The sequence below is a fragment of the Mesoplodon bidens genome, assembly GCF_964165515.1.
Source record: "Mesoplodon bidens genome assembly, chromosome: 13".
NCBI classification, from domain to species: domain Eukaryota; kingdom Metazoa; phylum Chordata; class Mammalia; order Artiodactyla; family Ziphiidae; genus Mesoplodon; species Mesoplodon bidens.
The window spans coordinates 66,495,109-66,515,641 of NC_138169.1; the positions used below are offsets into that span (position 1 = coordinate 66,495,109).

General features: G+C 47.3%; 1 protein-coding gene across 1 annotated transcript in view; it reads right to left on the minus strand.

Annotated features, from left to right (window-relative positions):
* Nucleotides 1–17,991, minus strand: part of MYO5B (myosin VB) — a gene marked incomplete at its 3' end in the record, with an annotated part of 387,279 nt that extends 369,288 nt beyond the window's left edge. The window contains exon 1 of the mRNA XM_081252328.1: nucleotides 17,696–17,991. Within this exon, the coding sequence (XP_081108454.1) occupies nucleotides 17,696–17,722 (27 nt within the window). The 5' untranslated portion in view covers nucleotides 17,723–17,991. The remainder of the gene's footprint in view (nucleotides 1–17,695) is intronic.
* Between the last annotated feature and the right edge of the window lie 2,542 nt (nucleotides 17,992–20,533).

The following is a 20,533-nucleotide window of genomic DNA, read 5'->3' on the forward strand; positions in this document are numbered from 1 at the left end:
TTCCTTCTCACCTTAGTTTTATATTTTTCCTTCCCAAGAAGCAGCCATTGTTAGCCACCTTTCAAGGTGGGCAAGAAGTTAAGGGCGTATGGGTCAAATTCCCATTCTAAGGCACCCCCCGTGGCATCCTTTGCTGGATGGTGCCCAGCCTGCTAAGATACCTGCAGAGATGAAGCCCTCACTTCCACACAAGGCAGCCCATTGCACTACTGGGGGCCATGCGCTTCTGGACCCCGAGCTCAACTCACCTCCCTGCACATACCCACTGATGATCACTGTGATCCTCAGATGAACTCAGAGAGGAAACACATGAATTCCACACGACAGCCCTATACATTTCAGGATTATATCTCCTTTTTTCTGGCCTCTATGCCTGGGGCCCCCCAGCCGTTCTTCATGTGCCGTAGTTTCCAGGCACTTTTCTCTTCTAGGCAGCTACCTCTAGCTCTATATTTAGAGATCCCTTAAAAATATGTCATCAACATCAGAACACAGGGGAGTCACATCTTGGGGGGGGGGTGAGGAAGCTTGATTCTGAAGTCAACAATAAAGCAAAAATCATGCAGTACCAAAATCACCTTTGAAAATCTCTCACACTGTCCATCACAGTGAGATGCTTCAAGAGGCTCCCTTCGCTTCAGAGCCTCTCACTTTGAGAGGCTCCGAGCTGCCTCAGGAAACAGATTCCCTCCTTCCCTCTCACCCTCGCCCCAATGCACATCCTCACTAAGCAGGGTGATGACTCACACAACTGATTTTTTTGTTTTGTTTTCCAGTTGGCTGGTTTCTTGGCAATTGTTTGCCTTTGCCCACACACATGCTGAATACCTGATATTTCGGTGTATCCGTGAGCCAGATTTACCGAAGCTCTAGGATGGTGCCACCGTGACTCAGTCCTCTTCAAGGGACATCTGTCTTCTCCCATCTTCAAATTCACCCTCCCCTCCACACCTCATCCTCAATCCAGGCTGATCCTTCATGACGGCCAACCAAGAGCCACCACTGGCACAGTTCACACAAAGTCCACACAGAACTTTGCAAAACTTCCATTTTCAACACTCACTATTGTAAATCATTGTCTTGATAAGAAAGAGGTTGTAAAGAGGTGAATGCGATAGCAGTCTCACTATAGTACATAAAATCCACAGCCTTTTCTAAAGGCTGCAACAATTTAAGGAACTACAGTTTTTTGCCTAGAAGACAACTGTGCACTCTTATGATCATTGTTTATCATCCCCGTGAAAAAGTTATTGGCACAGGTTTCTTGCCTGTATTTCTGGTTATGTTTGAATCACCTTAAGTCAAGTTAGTGCACCAGCACCAGACAAACCATAGTTAACACTGATTTGTTAAGATTAAAAGCACTATTTTATAAGGGAGATGATGAACACCAAGCTTTGAATAAACTTCGTATGACACCCACTTAAAACAATGTGAAAAGAGTAAAACTAAAACAGTTACATAAATCAAGATAATCCAAGTTTTATGGATACGAGTTGATGCTAAATTAACTGTGTTCTCAGGAATAAGCTGCAAAGGTTCAGCTCAGCGTTAGAGGCAGCTCTGAAAAGATTCATGCAAATACTCTTCCATACTTTGGGTAACACTGTATCTTTATGTTCTAGAAAGAAGAGTACAATAAACATACCCTTATAACAGCTTATAAATATTCTGTTTGTTTGGATTTTATATACTCTCATCTTCGCCTTCCTCCTCAAATGGCATGGTAATTTATGGGAATCATTCTTTGACATCACTGTTTGATGTTTTCTCCATCTTAAAAGGCTACACAAACCAAACTTCAGCCCTACCCGTTCCCATCCAGTCAGCTGATTGGATGTCCCCTACATCCAACCAGCTGTCCTACCTGCAGACTTGAGCCCCTGAGGCTGGAGGGAGGAAAAGCAGTCTTCCAAGTGGACAAATGGGGCTCCCATTCCAGTGAGCTCTGAGAGGACACAGCTCAGAGAAGGAAAAGCTCTGGAGGCTGGAAGCCCCCGGGTGATGCGATTCTGAGCTTCATCACTACCCGATGAAGTGTGGTTCTGGGGCAGGGGGTGGATATGCCCTTCCCCATGCTAAGAGGCAGGAGACAGAAGGGCCCGTTGAGGGACTGACAGGAGGGAAGAGGTGAGGCTTCCTCCTAAACCGCTGTCTTAAGAGCTGCCATGACAGCCCAAGAACCTCAACAACTTCCTACTACACGGGGGTCACGTCCTACCACTCTTGTCCTCTCGGTAAGACACTTCCTTCATTCACCACTCCTGGATGGCGCTTATTACATGGAATATAATTGTAAGTGAATGAGGACCATGTGCCTCTTACATCCAGCGCTGTGCCTGACATCAAGAAGAGTCTCAGGGGCTTCTCTGGTGGCGCAGTGGTTGAGAGTCCGCCTGCCGATGCAGGGGACACGGGTTCGTGCCCTGGTCCGGGAAGATCCCACATTCTGTGGAGCGGCTGGGCCTGTGAGCCATGGTCGCTGAGCCTGTGTGTCCGGAGCCTGTGCTCCACAATGGGAGAGGCCACAACAGTGAGACGCCCACGTACCGCAAAAAAAAAAAAAAAAAAAAGAAGAGTCTCAAATACTTGTATCGGTTACATAATACTGCCCAACCAATGGAGACCAAGAATGGAAGACATTTCAGCTGTGGGCGAGGGCAATTCTGGCCATCATGATGAGCCGAAAATGGACATCTCCGCAAAATAAAGCTTCAGACTCAGAGTTCACAGCCCAAACTGGCACAGAGTAGCATCAGTGCTACTTCCCCCACTTGTGTAACGCTGTTAAACCAGAAAGTGTGTGACTGAAAACGATCCAACTTCCCATCTCAGTGCCATGAACTCAAATTCTAACCATTGTTTACCATAGCGAATGACTGAAAAATTATAATTTTTTAAGGTGCCCTGTAAATTCACAGGAAAAACCGGAGATGCATAAGCGTAGCTCATCAGGAAATTGCAACCACTGACCCCCCCGCCCCGGGCAAAGCACAAGAAACGTTAAGGCGAGATTTCAAATTTCAGCATTAAGCCAAGAGTTGACTTACTGAGTGAGATAAAGTGGAAAACAATTATAGCCTAACTAATTATTTGGCTGGCACTTAGCTACATCGTTTTAGATATAGGCTACAGTTCCAGGGCTGCTGGAGTTATTTACAGCCCTGGACACATTATTCTGTGGCCAGCATTTAAGGCAGTTTCTGATTTCTGCGATGGTTCACATTGCGACTTGAACACAGTTCATACTGATACCCTTAGCGTCTGCCCCATTCAGTAAGGGCTCTCTACATGGCTGAGTGTTGTGTAACCCTAGCAGCCTGGCAGTGGTTTCATACTGCCGGTCAGATTTCAGGGATATTAATGCAGTGGGCAATCCCTAGAGCTTTTATTAAGGATGCATTACAGAAGGTTAAGGAATGTGAGGCAAGGGAGGAGGGAGGAAGTAGAGGAAGCACTTGGAGAAAAAGTAGACATAGAATACTTTTAGCAGAGGAGACACACAAAATCCAAAAAGGAAAAAAAAAGTCTATTATTGGACTATTGTTATAGCAGATGTTAAAGCCCACATCCCAGCATTGTTTTTAGGGTCTAATAGCAGGTCAGATGTGGAAACCACCACCAGAAACCGAGGCAGGGATTGGCAATAGTCAAAAGCCAGATTAGAACCTCAAGCAGAAGGATCCAAGTACCACAAATAGCCATGACCTAGCAAAAAACGAAACCAATCCCAGGCTCAATCCCCCAAATCCTACTCTACAGGGATGAGAAGCAGCATCTACATTTTTGCTAGTTCTCTGGGTCATTCCGATGCACCTGTAAGTGGGAAAACCATAGCTCTAGTGCCTGTAACGTCCACAGCCTCTTCTGGGGGAGACACATGGTTCCCAGTGATGATCCATCTTCAGAAGTGCTTTGGACCAGGTGTACCTGCCTAGGAACAGCCAATCAAGAGTCTGCTCTCTACAAAAGTTTTAAAGTGTTTGTCATTAGTGACACGGGAATAACAGCAGATAGTACAGCCAATCTAAACTGGAACTGGAGATTCAGAAAGGGGTGTGTAATCCAAGGCAGAGGTAAGAAGACAGGGAAAAGGGCAGAGCCAGGAGTAACTGAGTCACGTCAATGGCACTGGTGTGGAGGGAAATGCATCCCTGCTGCTGACAGGATAACCTGGTCCCTAAAGTCTCAGAAAGGGTGAGCACCTTTCTGGTACCCTAATACTGTGCTGATGTCTGAGGCCAGGCTGCTCAGATCAGCTAAGCCTGGTTCCTAAGAGGGCATCCTTAGAGTAGAGCCTACATCTCGAAGTGCCCTTGCAACCAAAATAGCCTAGTATGCCAAGTGCCAGGAAGAGCAGAAGATAGATATAGACAGCCGCCAAGTGCCAGGGAGAGCAAAAGATGGGTACAGGCATCCTGTTAGTGGTGTCAAGGTGGGATGCTCCTACCGGTAAGATCGGGGGCATCCCACAATTTTAAGCTATAGAACAGTTAGGTGTGGAGTGCTAGGGTTGAAGATTTGAGGTGATAGGTGGTCCACAAAGCCAGGACTTTAAGACTCCTTTTGTTCTTTCCTTCCCCACACCTGAAAGAGGAAAAGCATGTGCATAGCCCTAGAGCTTCTCCACCAATGCTGGTGCTTTGCTAAATGAGAGGACCCAATCCAAGGCTGGCCATCCCACATGCAGGAGTTGGAACCAGTGAATCAGCACCCACAGCAACCTTCCCATCTCTTCAGGCTCTCACCCCACACTGTCCTGCACTGGACTGTGGCTTCCCAGGGACAAGACCTTCTCCTAGCAACAGGATTAGCACCAACTAATACAGTCCACGTGTTCTCATTTTATCTCATCAACAAGCCTCTGAGGGCTGTACTAGCTTCTTACCTCTGTTTTACAGATAAATGAAGCCTAGAAGTTGAGCAACTGTCTAAGGCCACACAGCTGGTAAATGCCGGGGGTGGGGGGGTGGTACGAGGGTGACACAGACAGGACACCAATACTCAAAACCCAGATCTATCGAGTCTAAAGGTTATACTCTTGACCACCATATTTTCCCTGCCCTTTTTTCTCCAGAATTTTTTTTAACTGTGGTATAATATACATAGTTTACTATCCTCACCATTTTTAAATGTACAGTTCGGTGGCATTAAGCACATTCACATAGTTGTGCAGCTATCACCACCAGGCATCTCCAAAACTTCTCATCTTGCAAAACTGAAATTCCGCATCCATTTAAACAACTCTCTACTCTCCCCTCCCTCCCACAACCGCCATTCTGCTTTGTCTCTATGAATTTGACTCCTGTAGATACCTTTGTAAGTGGAATTACACAGGATCTGTCATGTTATAACTGGCTTATTTCACTTAGCATAATGTCCTCAAGGTTCATCAATGTTTAGCATGTGTCAGGATGTCCTTCTTTCCTTTGTTTTTTGTTTGTTTTTAATTGAAGGTCCCTTACTAGTCCTGCTTCCATGAGTGGCCACGACCGGGGAAAAAGGGAAGGGGAACCAGGCGGCACGGGGAGGGGTCATCTCTACAACACTGCATTTACATACAGAACTAAACACACAAGGACAGAGTCACTACTGCTATTAGAAGTTGGCAGCATGGGAAAGGGAAGAAACAGATAGGGAACTGGGGTGTTAAAAAACTACAGTGCTCCTTCCCCCAGGCATACCCCTGTTTGTGCTTCAACCCAAGAAGAAGATCAAAAGCAGTTTGGGGGGGCTTCCCTGGTGGCGCAGTGGTTAAGAATCCACCTGCCAATGCAGGGGACACGGGTTTGAGCCCTGGTCCGGGAAGACCCCACATGCCGTGGAGCAACTAAGCCCGTGCGCCACAACTACTGAAGCCTGCGTGCCTAGAGCCCATGCTCCGCAACAAGAGAAGCCACCGCAATGAGAAGCCCACACGCTGCAACAAAGAACAGTCCCCACTTGCCGCAACTAGAAAAAGCCCACGTGCAGCAACGAAGGCCTAACTCAGCCAAAAATTTAAAAAAATTTTTTAAAAAGATCATCCTTCCATCTACTTTCAAAAGAGCATTTTAGGAAATTGGGTGGAATGGGCTTTCCATTTGATTCTTAAATCAGTAAGTATTTATTAATGTTATTATACTTGTCATAACACTGAGGCAACTATATGCCATGTAATAAGTTAACATACATATATATTTAAATGGGACTATAAATCAGTGTTACTATAAAATTTGGTGAGCCTTCAAGTTTTTAACCAAACCAACCAGAACTGCTACATTCAAATGAGTATTTTTCTGACAGCCTGGGAGGCTCTATACTGATTGATCACTGAGAGCATCTGAAGCCCGACGACTTCTCCTGAGGAGGACAGCTAGTAAGAGGCCACACACAACTGTCAGCAGTACCTGCAAGTCACACTTGGCCTGTAACAGAAATATAAGTCAGTGAATTCCTACCTTACTCAACCAGCTTAGTTCTTTGAATACCTCTTGGATGTTTCCAGAAAAGAAAGCCTACCTTCCAGGCATAGATTTTGCCACCATACAAAGGAAAAAGAATGCATCATCAGATATGAAGCCAATTTCAGAAGAAGTATTGATGAGCTCCAGTATCCTTGTACCTCTGCCAAAGGGAACATCCTGAAGGAAACAGCATTCATACAGGTAGGATCTGACGTGTTCGTCATAAAAATCACATTTTAAGGGTATTCCTACCATTTCGGTGCACACAGGCTTGTTACATAGTTACACACATGTATACACGGTAAAATAACCATTAAAAAAGTAAGCAGCTTGATAGCAAAGAAACACTAGTTTGTCGCTAAGGAGACATTCATTTTCCTTATTTCACAAATAAACATTAGCTCTCATTAGCAAGTGTAAGCAAATTAAGAATTTCATTAAATCTGATGAAACAAGATAGAGCAATTTATCTCCTTTTAATGTACAAATACCTCCTTAATACTTAATCATACAACAAATGAACCACTGGACTGGAAGAACTCAAGGTCAAAGACTACTTTGCAGGGACGGGCTCTTCCTCTCTGCCTCACACATGGGCTGTGACACATCACTGCAGGCAGAAAGGGCTCTCTGTACAGGTGCTGGCCGAGTGATGAACCTAAAAGATGGTATGACTCTTCAGATGAAAACTATGAGTATTATTATTGTTCCTGTGGGAGAGAAGACGAGTGAAACAAACTCAATCCGATTTTTCCTCCCTGATTCACTGTTGCCTGCTTTGTTCGATCTCGCATGAAGGATGGAGTCCATATTCACTCCCACCTAATCATGCAAATATCCATGAGTCTTGATGAGACTGTTAATAAAAGCTTGAGTTAAGTGAAAAAAAAATGATTATGCTTTTAATGTAAATGATAACCTTAGGAAGGTAAGAGCAAAAAAATACATAAGTGATCAAAATTGTGTGAATTTAGGATATTCCAAAACAAGGCAGTTATATTAGCGTTCATATCCACAAATGTTGCTTTGCTGTTAACCCACGTTCATACCTCGTGCCAAGCCTTGGTGCACAATAATAAAAAAGAAAAACAACATTTAATTATCTCCTGACAGGGGCTCTACATTCCATAGATTTAGGCAAGTGCCAGAGGATACAGATGGGCTTGGCAGCAGGTACTCTAAGCCAAAATGACAGATAACATGACGGTACATGTGGTTCCTTGGTGCAGAAAGGGCTTTCCTCGAAGGGCTACGGCCTGGAAACAGGAAGGGAGCACAGATGGTCTTTAAACCAATTCAAGGGCATTTCTTGAGTCCTTACAGTACGCAAAACCCTACCTTGGGAAAAGTGAGGGATGTGAGCAAGATTCAACCTACATCTTCAACGAGAGCAGCTGGGCAAATATACACACCCAACCATCAACTGCACGCAGTGAAACACATTCTAAAACTACCTACAATCTCAAAGCTTTTTTAAATTTGGCTTTGTAACTCACCCTATTTTCTGCAGAATCACCTTTTTTAAATATGTAATTGATAAAGCACAGCAATGACATGAATACCCGTGAACCCGTCAGGAAATCTCGTAGCCCGCTTACAGTGCTGTTCCCACTTCTGTTCCCCCGCCAGCCCCACCCTCCCCGGATACCTACTATTCTAGTTGCCTTTTCCCCCATTCCCTGGTTTTTACTCACTTTATCACATGTATATCCTTCACCAATACTGTTCATTTTGGTGATTTCAGAAATTCATAAAAATGGTGTCAATTCTGTGTGGATTCCTCTCTGAAACACCTTAAGTGATACCTAAGCTGGGCATCATATGAAGTCAGGTAATGTGTTCTGAGCATGCATCTTATCATTTGTGGGACTGCACTGGGGTCCGGGTGGGCAGTTAGCAGAAGAAAATTAAACCAGAGTCTAAACTGAAAGGCCAGGGCACACAAAGATAGTTGAATACAGCACAAGTTACCAATTCAAATATTTTACCTTTTCATCTACCCCATACATACACAGTAGCCAGGTCACAATACAGTAGAACTGACATCCTACTGCCCAGAACCTTTTTTCTTGTGGAGTCTCTAAGCCAGGGGACCTGAATTGCTTAGTGCCGAAGAGATTATAAGCCAAGCCTTTGAATTCCATGCAGAAGGCATCTGGGTATTCTCATTCCTTTTAGGATTTCATGCCACTACACGTTTGAGTTTTATAATGGCAAAAGCTCTACAGGAAAATCATTAAGTATCTTTCCTGATGGGCCTCTTCATTCCTCCCCAAACTTCAGCAAAGGAGAGAAAAGCCTACAGGGGCCATGTCACTATTAGAATTGTTCAAAGGAGAGTAATAACGTATAAGCCCTTGAATAAACTTTAAGAGGAACATTATATGCCATTAACTTGGAGCTCAGATACATAAGCTTGATCATTCCCACAACAAATTAGCAAGATATACCAGTGCTCACCTACACCAGGACCCAGACAACTTGAGGACCTCCTCCTCATATCAAACCTAAAATGCTCCTGCTTGGAGGAGCTTCTAAAGTGCTTTGACAAAGTCCCTGATAAGAACCTAAAGTTGTAATAGGCAATGGTCTGGGTCCTGGGTATCCTCCTGTAAGGCTCTCCCCTCATATGCTGGAGGAAGGGGCCTTGTCTCTGATGGTCAAGCTGACATCCTGAGTGAAGGTGAGCTCATTTTCCAAACACCTGTCCAGCCAATAGGCAGTGAGCAGGGCACACCCATAAATGTGAAAACCTTCAGCTAAGTGGGCAGATGGGAGAGAGCTTCCAGGAGTCTCAGACCTACTTCCCTGATCTTAGCTCAGAAAGGGAACGAAACGCCCATCAGACATCAAGCAGGATAGGAAAGAAGATGCTTCAGAAAGAGATGGAGACAGGGAAAGTGCTGGAAAGCAGACCAGTGCCCTGGGACGAAGGAGGGTTAGATTTAAAATCAAATAATTTTACACTGCTTGAGTTTCATGTACACCTTTTGATTGTTATATTTACCCCTTTTTGAAGATGTGACCCTCCTTCGGGGCTTACGTGGCCTAAGGAGAGCCAAAAACAAGGGTTCTGCCTAAATGTGGGGCAGTTTTAAGCAGCACCAGGCTGTCTAGGGGCTGCGTGTGGTGACGGAAGGCAAAGCAGCAGATCCCCGAGGGGAGAACTATGGGTCAGACCATCTGCCCTTTTTCTGTACTCAGAGACTTTCCTTTCTCCTTTCTCCCGGCTGCTGGCGGGCAGGGCAGTGCTGGTAGAAAGGACGCTCCATGTTAGGGCCTCTTTTATGCACAAATGATGCTCCAGACCCACCATCACTGGGACAGAACCTCGTGGAAGGCCGCAGAGTGGTCAGGCGAGGAGTGTGGCTTTGGACAAGTAAGGCAGAGGTCCTTCATTTGTAAATGAGGATGATGGGGGTGCCTACATCACAGTGTTATTATTAAATGAGTGAACACACAGCTCTTAGAAACGACGTGGCTCAAAAGCAGTTGATAAACGGTACCTATCATAACCAGTGCTTTTCCAATTGTAGGGCTGAGAGATGCGTAAGCTCCAAACAAGCGAAGGAGAAACTCATGCCAAGATGCCTTATTTAAAATATGTATTTGTAATACTTTATCCTGAACATTCTGGTTTCCACGACTTCCTATGTCTAAAAGTATAATCATATAATGAGCAAAAACAGAGTTATAAATAATGTCTTAACAGAGGAAATACAAAGAAAACTACAAATGAACACACCAAGCATATGAAAAGGTGCTCAACCCTCCAATGTAAGTCAACTTTAAACAAAAATAAACTGTTCAGTGTCCGTTTAAAAAGAGGAAACAATGACCAGTGCCTGGGAGGGGTGAAGAAACAGACTAGTTCTTTTCTGGAGACTACTGGCCTTATCTGATGAAGACTCATAAAAGTGCATGCCAGGAATTCCACCTTGGGGAATTTATCCTAAAAATATGGAAAGGTTCCAAGAATGTTCTGCAACATTTTTCACAATATCAAAAAATTGGAACCAATTAAATGTTCATCAAAATGGGAATGGTTAAAAACATTACAGCACAACCATACAGTGCCCAATTATGCAGCCATTAAAATAGTAAAATTGCCTTTATATGCCACAGGGAGGAAAAAAGCCATCGTAGATTAAGATTTAAAATAAAAAATAGGATCATGCCATACAAATAAGTATATACTGCATCATGCCTAAGTCTAAAGCAGTACCGCCCAACAGAAATGAGGCAAACTACATGTGGAATTTTAAATTTTCTAGTAGCCACATTATATCCAAAATATTATTTGAACATTTAATCAACATAAAAAAGCATATGTGAGATATTTTACATTCATTTTTTGTACTCAATCTTGGAAATCTGGCGTGTACTCATCCCAGTTTAGGGCAGCCTCACCTCAGGTGCTCGACAGTCACATGTGGTTACCCTACTGGACACTGGGTGCTAGTCTAGTATACATCAGTGCTTAAGAGAAGCTGTCTGGGAATGGGATTACAGAGCCTTTGTCTTTCTTGCATTGTATGAATGGTTTCAAAAATCATTTGTATTAACAAAAAATAATAAAAGAACATGGTGAAAAATTATTTTCATTTTCCTTTGAAGCTCTAGTAGGAGACCGGGAAGCACAGCTTAAATTTCAAGCTTCTTTCAAACTGCTCTTTCTCCTTCCCCAGGGGGCCGTGGGGGATAGGAACCTTTTCCCCCATGCCTGGATTGTCTATTGCTCAGGTAGCTATGCATTTGTAGCAATTCTTCCCTTTCTCTCTCGCCAAGTCCCCTTATGACCAATATCCCTGCAGGATGGCAGGAGAGGGTTAGGAGAAAAGGCCACCATCCAGCATCACGACTGAAGGGGGAAATAAGCTGATGAACAGTTGCCAGGTGCATACAGTGTGCCAGACACTGCGCTAGGCAGGCACTTCACATATGTCAGGTCACATAATCCTCCAATAACCTTATAATGCAGGTACCATGCCAATTTTTCAGATTAAGCAATCAAGGCTCAGAAAGTATCTGCTCCGAAGTGTCATAGAGTTGATAATGTGTAACTGCACTACCCTGTACGGTCCACAGCAAGATCATGACCAAAGAGGCCAGACTGCCCATGCCAAGGTCATGATCTCATCTTTATTAAAATCATGCTGTAAGACAACTGCATTTCTTAGAGGAAAGCAAATACCCAGGCATCTTTTATTTGCAAGAACCCCAGAACCCATTTCTCCTCTAAGCTCGTTCATACATCCTCAGATGTAAATATTTCCACTTAGACAGACCATTGTCACCCTTAACTAAACGTGTGACAATCAAGCATTATCCTCGCCCCATCTCTTTTTTATTTCTGTCCGTCCTTAAGCTGGAAACTTCAAGGTCATATATGACTCTTCTTCCCTTGCCTGCATAATCAAACATTTGAGTTCTAGGCTCAGTAATCCCTAAATGACTATTTAATAAATAGTAATAAGCACACCTAGCACCCAGATCTTAGTTTCTAAATACCAGTCTTCAAGAAAAGGAAACTGACAGACATCACCTTAACCAAGGGGTCAAAGTGACACCATCAGTAATGAGACATTGATATCACAAATCTCCTGAGATGGTGCACTGAGGAAGGCACATCGCTTCTGTGCCACAAATTCATAACCTCCATCTAAGCATGGGAAAACATCAGACAAACCCAAATTGAGGTTCATTCTACAAAATAACTGACCAATACTCTCAAATTGCCAAGGTCAAAAGGAGAAATTGAAACTGAAGAACTGTCCCCAATCAGAGGAGACGAGGCAGCTGTGATGCTAAATGCAACGTGGAATCCTACATGTGCTCCTGGCCCAGGGAAGGTCAGTAGTGGAAAGACTGGTGAAATTTCCAGCAGGCTGGAGGACAAGTTAATAGTGTTGTACAAATGTTCATCTCTTGGTTTCAGTGATTGCACTCTACTTATGAGGTGTTAACATCACGGCAATCTGGAAACATATAACAGGAACTCTGTTATTTTTGCAACTTTTCTATAAGGCTAAGATTTTCATAAGAGTTTTACAACACTACTGTAGTTACTACTCATGGCTGTCCATGCTTAAACCCACTCTACCATCTCCTACTCACAGCGCCCTTCTCAGTCTCCATGTGTATTCAAAGCCTATTCATTCTTCCGGGCCCACTCATGTCCCACTGCCCACCTGACCGACGGTTCTATAGAACGTCTGTAACTGTGAGTATCTGCTCTCTGCTCGTGGCACACGGGTCATGTTGGATTGTTAGTTAACTTTGTGTATTTAGGTTTTATTGTCCAATGACAATGCAAAATGTGCTTATGTAGACAAGTACATCAGGGCACACATGCTCCGCTCACTTTAAAATGGGCTGCTTTTTGATGTGGTTTTTGGGAAGTTACTGAATTACAGAACAGAGGTCAACTAGTATTTCAAACCCATCCCAGTTTACCCTGACAATCCTGTACGGATAGTGACAAATACTCTATCGCTTAGGGAGGGCAGTATGTGGACTTATGTATTATAAGCAGTATAGTTTATAGCTAACTTGTACCACAGAAAATGACAGTCTCAAAACACATACACACACATGCCAGAATTTAAAATGTCTCTTTAGTTTCTACTCAGAGGTCCTCCAACAGCAAGAGAATGCTATCTCTCTGTTGAACAAAATAAGCATAATAATAGACTTACACTCCAACCAGGCCTGGAGCTGTCAGAAAGCCTTCTAATGGGTGGCCATCCTGAAGCTAATGAAATGAAATATTAGGAGCACATCAACAGAAAGGAAATGGGGAGAAACTAGCAGCTGAAAAGCAAGCTCTCCCAAGAGGCCCCCGTGGAGAGACCTGGTGCACGAGAGCTCTGGAAACTGCGTGGGCCTCACCAGAGAGCTGTTCTGTTCCCAAGGTGGAGGTACTGGAAGCTACAGCTGTTATACTCCATTGGTTGAAGGACTGTCCCCTTGGGGGACATCAATGCTCAGGCTCCAGGAACCTCTGACAGTGACACAGGTGCTGACTGCTGGGAGTAAGCAAGCGCCAGGCAGTGCGCTGGAGGACAGACAGCACGGGGCAGGCGGAAGAGCACTAATGGCATCTGCTGCCCTTGGCCTCCAGGTCCTCGTGTCTCTACCGGTGGGCACAGAGGGAACATGAGCCCCTTGCTGCTTTCCAGACTGAAACTTGGGAGAAGGCTGCATTACCTGATGTGCAGGTGAGGGACAGTTAGAGAACACCAGCCCAAGTGCTACTTTCCAAAGGACTGGCCCCAAAACAGTACCCTTCGTAAAGGCCCCTGAGCTCAAAGCCATCATTGACACACAAAGGGCATGTCCACTAGTAAAGTCACCTCCTAGCAGCACTCAAAAATCCACTGCTCAGAACACCACCTATCAACAAAAAACCAACCAGGATAGGGATTATTGGAAGGTGCTGGTTTCAGCCTGGTGATTTCCCAGTCACTCTGCTAGCTGGAACCAAAACAGCATACCGAAAACCTCATTATTTGAGAGCGCAGTGTTTACATTTTTCATCCAGAATAACCCTTGTATAGAGAAGAGTTGTATCATTCAGCCTGAAAGAGAGGTTATGTATTTTATACTTTAAAAATCAGACTATTTTCTGCATCTGTCGTAATCAAATCATGTTTACCATGCTTGCACATGTTTGGGAATCTTCCTGGAACCTGGGCTAATGTGATTTATACAATATTGTCTTTTCCTGTGGGTTGGAAGCAAAGTACTAACACTTGTCACATTTGTGCCGTCTGTGACAAGTGAGCCCATCATCAGCACCACGTTTCTGTAAGGGTGGATGAGGCTGACTCACCCTGACATCACCCTCAAAGCCTCTGGCATTGACTCTGATTCTCTTTTCCCACTGAGAAAAACCTCAGTACAAAGAAAGTAATTTCTCAAAGGCAAGGTGTTGGGTCTTCTGAAAACAGGAGTGCCTTTGTTATGGGAAGCGCCCTTTGCCAATGACTAAAATCAACTCCAAAAAAAAAATCCACATAGCATATAAGCCTCCATTTGGAGAGAACAGATAGACAAAGAGAAGAGCAAGAAAGCAGTTAACGTGGAAGGAGGAAGAGAAGAAAGTCTTTACTTTGGTAACTGGGAATAGACTAATACACCAAATTCTTACCTGAAACTATTTATAGTACTTACAGGCTAATTTATATACTTAAATAAGTGTCTCATGTTCCAGTAACAATACCTTCCTACCATGTCACTAAAGCAACAGGTATAATCAATAAAGGGCTTTAAAATTTCCATCCCACTCATAAATGCTGTTGGCATAATAGATCACTATTTCCATCATGCATAATACGTTGAAGTGCGTGCCTGGATCCAGTGTTCGTCACATTAGAAAAGCCCACTAACAAGTTAAAAATAAAAAGGAGGGCTTCCCTGGTGGCGCAGTGGTAGAGAGTCCGTCTGCTGATGCAGGGAACGCGGGTTCGTGCCCCGGTCCGGGAAGATCCCTTATGCGGCGGAGCGGCTGGCCCGTGAGCCATGGCCGCTGAGCCTGCGCGTCCGGAGCCTGTGCTCCGCAACGGGAGAGGCCGCGACAGTGAGAGGCCCGCCTACCACACACACACACACAAAAAAAAAAAAAAAATTAGTGTTATTGTGAAGATTTAAAGGAGAAGAAGAAAGTAAAGAAAAAAAATAAAAATAAATAAATAAATAAAAAGGAACACTGGATATTTTGATAATACACTAAAATGAACAAATCATCTCTCCCAAGAAACAAAGTGAATCTGAGTCACAGGCACGATTTCTCTGTATAATTCATGATTCATGTGCATACTGAGAATCCAGCCTAGCAAGTGGGGTGATAGTGGTTAGGAAACAACACAACTGCTTCTCATAGTAAAGCATAAGTGTGTTCAACTCTGCCAGAAAAAGTAACAGCTGCTCAAGATGCAATCTGGTTGGAAGCTACTGCGTGGGCCACAGAAGAATCTCAATTTGAGATTCATAAACCTAGAAATGATTAAGAACTAGAAACCCATTAACAGTGAGGTACAGTTCCTGGGCCTTACGGAGAAATTCTAAGACCCTTTTTGGACTAAGTATGCCAAACGCTCACACCAACGAAGCTACTTTTTTTCTTAAGCACCTTGAGCGCCTTTCCAAGACCTTTTCCTCGTGAACCCTTTTTGTCCCTATATCCATAAGTCAAGAAGGAGTACACTGGGGGACTTCCCTGGTGGTCCAGTGGATAGGACTCCGTGCTCCCAATGCAGGGAGCCCAGTGCGATCCCTGGTTAGGGAACTAAGATCCCACATACCACAATGAAGAGCCCGCATGCCACAACAAAGACCCAGCACAGCCAAAATAAATAATTTTTTAAAAGAAGAAAAAGTACACTGGAACGTTAGCTCACACTCCCACTAACTCATCATTCCTAATAATTAACATGCAGTATACTCATTTCTAACTAAAAATCAAATTGAGTGTTTCCCCTGAAAGTTGTCTTTAAAAGCAATGCAGTGTTCTTGTTTTTCAAAATCAGGGATCCAAAACTTAAGGGTTTATTCAATTGTCCATTCGCTTCATATAATACAGCAATTAGTTACTGTCTGATAAAGTACTTTATGATATATTGCAGGTATACTGAGTGTGCACTCTGTATACTTTGTGCACTTTAGTGTGACAAAGCTTCCCTGCCTCGCTGGTTTCCAGCCTCCCGCTGAGGTTCCGGATAACTGCTTCAGGGAAACAACTGCGAGGGCTCCTCCCAAGACTCCCACGGGTAAACGGGATACGGTGCTCTTCCAAAGCCAGAAACGCCACAGTTTTCACCCCTGGCTCGAACCTCACATCCTTTCCTCCCAGAAGCTGTCTTTCATCAGCGGTCGCTGCTAGGGGACCTGGTGGGGGCGGAGCAGGTGCACCAGGTTATGGTGACCCCGCCCCCAGCCAGGTTACACCCTCCACTGCCACCTCGCGTCTTCCCGCCTCGGCCCTGTCCCCTTCCAGGAGGAAGAAGGGATTCGAAAATTCCTCAAACGAAAAGGGGTGGCCAACCCACCCAGCTGAAGGGCTCGCCCACGCGCGGGGGCAGCTCTGAGCAGTCGCCAGGTGAAGATGCGGAAGTAGCTCTTCCTCCCCCGCCCAGACCTGTTGGCCCGGGCCCAGGTCCTGGGAATCACACACCCACAACCCACGAGGGCACCGCGCACCCCTCCGCAAACGAAGAGGTGGGCACGAAGCACTGTCAAACGTGTCCCGGCCACAGAGAAGAAAAACCGGCGGACGAGGTGTACGGACATCCAAAACTTATTTCTTTAAAGGGGGGAGGGGTAGCTTAAAGGCCCCTCACCCCCTCAACCGCCCCTCAACGCCAAGTTGAAACCCGAGGGGGCCCGGGCGGCTGCAGCTCGGCTGTGGGTTCTTGGGGAAGAGGTGGCTGGTCTCTAACTTTAATCACAGCAACTGCTGCGGAAGCGGGGAGTCCTGCGGCCGCACCTGTTCCCGACTCTAATGAAGGAGCCCTGAGCATCCATTCTGACCTTGAGGACATCCTGGAAATCCACACTCCACCCCCGAGTCAGCATTACTCCGACCCCCTCCCGCAATGACTGAAGCCCACTGAGTGCCCACCCAGAGGGGCCGCCTCAAAATGCCCACCCGCGGCAAAGTAAGAAAGCGCTTCCCTGGGCTCTTCTCCAGATCCCTCGAGCATCCTTTACCCACTGCTTACCCACCCAAAAGCCGCCGCGCCCCTCACAGCAGGTTGAGTCCCCTTCTCTCCCCACCCCCAAATTGAGGAATACCCCACCCCCAAGTTCAGGGTTCCCCCTCGTTGACACTCGAGAGGGTCGTCCTCGGGAGCTCACGCTGCAGAGCACCGAGATGGGGTCCACGAGCAGGCGACCACCGCGGGGGGCGGTCCCCGCGCCCTAGGCTCCGAGCTGGCGGGGACACCCCCTCAGTTCGGGGACCTCAGCCGGACGGAGCCGGGACGAGGACAGCGACGGCAGAGCGTCGGGGAGCGGGGGACAGCCCTGGCCGGGGCGGGAGCCGCGGGCGGTCACCGCGGGGCGCTCCCGGAACAGCCAAACTTTCTCCGCCACCCGAAGTTCGGGGCGCGGAGGCGGCGATGAGGGGGAGCCTGAGAGGCGTCCCCCGCCGCTCCCAGCCCCGCGGAGCCGCAGGAGAAGGCGCCCCAGAGAGCCGCCCGCCCCGCAGCCCTCACCCGTACCCCGGGCCCGGCGCGGCCCGCACTCACCTGGCTGTAGAGCTCGCTGACCGACATGACCCCCGCGGGCCGGGCCGAGCCCGGACCCCGTGGCCAGCGGGAGGCCCTCGCTCGTGTCCCGGGGGCGGCGGTCCCGGCTCCTCGCGGCCCCGGCGGCTCTCAGTCCACGGCCGGCCCGTCTGGCGCCATCTTCCCGGGCTGCCCGAGAGTTTCTCGGTTCTTTCCTCTCTTCCCCGACCTGCCCCGCCGGCTTCCTGGAGGCGCCGCGGCCGGCTCGCTCTCGGCCGGCGCGACCTTTACTCCCGCGGTGGCGGCGGCGCAGCGGCGGCCGGGCAGGAGTGGCGGGCGGGCGGGGGAGAGGCCGCGCGGCGCCGCTCCCCGCTCAGGTATGGGAGGCGGCGCGGGAGGAAGAGGGCGGGCGCGCGTCCTAGGCGGCTGCCGGTGCGCCGCCGCCGCCGCCGCCTTTGAGCCCTGCGGGGGCCGGGCCGGCCGCGCCTCCCGCGCCCCCAGCCGCAGCGGGGTCCTCCCGGCCAGGGGCGGGGCCGCGCGAGGAGCAGGCGCCGTCCGCCCCCTGCTGGACACCGGGCGCTCGCGGGACAGGTGCGCTCCGGGTGCCGACACCTGCCGCGCAGCGCCCCCTCTCTGCGCAGACTGCGCTCTGGGAGGCTGGACGGGGACCCATTGGAGACCAGAAAAAAAGAGGAGGAAGCACCAGCGAAGGGAGAAGAGGAAAAAAAAAAGGAGAGATGCCTGCGGCCGAAAGGCTCCATACATTTTTCTCTGGGTTTTACGTGGGCATTAACATTTTCATTATTAAAATTCAGTTATGTGTAGACTGTTACTAAGGCGTTTTGGATATACTAAAGACTGTCTCTGCCAAACAGCTCCCTGCGCTGAAATCCTGATCAGAACGTGGGAGTCGTAACTCTTCTCCACTTTGCGAGTTTCACGCACAGCTTCCAGCTAGGCTCCTGGCCGCCCCCATCAGAGAATTGTTTGCTTTTCTGGGAAGCCTCACATTTTCTCCCCTCTCTCTCATGCACACTCTCAATCCCTCTGCCGCTCCCTATCTCATTTACTTTTGTCGCTTCTGCCAGTGACACTTGGCAGCTTCACTCCCTCTTCCACTTCCAACAAAAAGTAGAAATTTCAGCCAAAAAGGAAAATAATTGGCAGGAGCCAGTAAAGGGAGAGCAGGAGCTGTAGGAGGAGACATGGTCTTTGGAGGTGGCATTTGTACCTGAATGAGGGATGGCCTCTGAGAGTGGTTCTCAATCAGAGCATCCATCTCTATAGTTGTTCCGGAGCTCCACTCCCGGGAAAAGGTGATTCTTAGACTCATCCCATTTAAGACCTTCCCACTTGGAAGGTAGGATCCCCATTTAACCCACCTGCCGCCCTTCTCAACCATGCCTCCTCAGTGAGAATCACCTGGGGAGCTTTAACAGTTCCAAGGAAGGGACCCCCACCCTGAGGAACTCAGGGTGGGACCCCAGCATCTGATTTTTTTAAGTTCCTCCATAACTCTAAAGGATTGTGCTTCCAGTGTTGACAAATGCAGTGACCAAAGCTTGGGAAACTCTTCTTGGATCTCAAAGGGAGCTCTTCATATCACTGGCAAGAGCAGAAAGGATTCCATCATGTCTCTCTCCCTCAAAAATCTGTCTGCGTAGTTTCCTTCCCTATATTCTGATAATTCTTGAAGTGTGGCCCCCAGGGCCATCAGCATCACCTGGGAACTTTTTTTTTTGCTGTACGCGGGCCTCTCACTGTTGTGGCCTCTCCCGTTGAGGAGCACAGGCTCCGGACGCGCAGGCTCAGCAGCCATGGCTCACGGGCCCAGCCGCTCCACGGCATGTGGGATCTTCCTGGACCGGGGCACGAACCCACGTCCCCTGATTCGCCAGGCGGACTCTCAACCACTGCGCCACCAGGGAAGCCCCTCTGAGAGCTTTTTAGAAAGACAAAATATGGGGCCTCACTGCAGACCTACTCAATCAGAATGGCTGGGGGTGGGGCTCAGCACGGGGTGTCTTCACACCTCCTGGGGGATTCTTCCCTCTCAGACTAAGAAAGACTCCTTGCTAAGGCTCAACCCGCACCTCAGCTCCAGATCCCCTTGGCTTCACCACCGTGCTCCATCATGGTCCCATCTCTCCACCAGCAACTCTCTCTCTCAGCTGGCTCTTGACTTTTCCTCTGTTCTCCTTCCCGGCTAAATTGTTGAAGTGGCAGCTTTTACTGCCCAGTCCCATGAAATTCACTGGTTCTCAACACCTTTTGCACATTGGAATCACTTTTACAAAGACAAATGCCTGGCTCCCACCCCCAGAAATTCTGATTTAATTTGTCTGGGATGCTGCCTGGGCAAAGGGATTTTTAAGAGTTTTCAGATGGTTCTAATGACAGTCAAGGTTAAGAGTCACTGCTTTAATTCCTTCCTAAGCCACTCCCTCTCAGCCCCGTCCTATTGAAATTGCCTTCTCCCTCTGAAGCATGGGGTGGTAACTGACTCTCCCCGCATTGTTGTCCTCCCCTGTCCTCTCATTTTTTCTCCTCTTGTTTTCCCAGCCTCGATAACCACACCTTCTGCTTTCTCTTCCTGGTTCCTGAGTAAAACTGTGGCCTATTTCCCAGATCTCACCTTTCTTCTCAGCCATGCCCCCATCTCACCTCTTCCTGCAATGTTAACTCTCAAATCCAACTCTAACCTTTAGACCCACCTTTCCACCTGCCAGAGAGGCAATGTTAGCGATCCCGCTAGGCCCTCGGACCAACCTGCGACTCATGTTACCATCCTTTCTTCCCACCCCCAACCCAGTTCCAACTTTCTGGCTTTCATCATACCTGGCACAAATTGAAATTCAT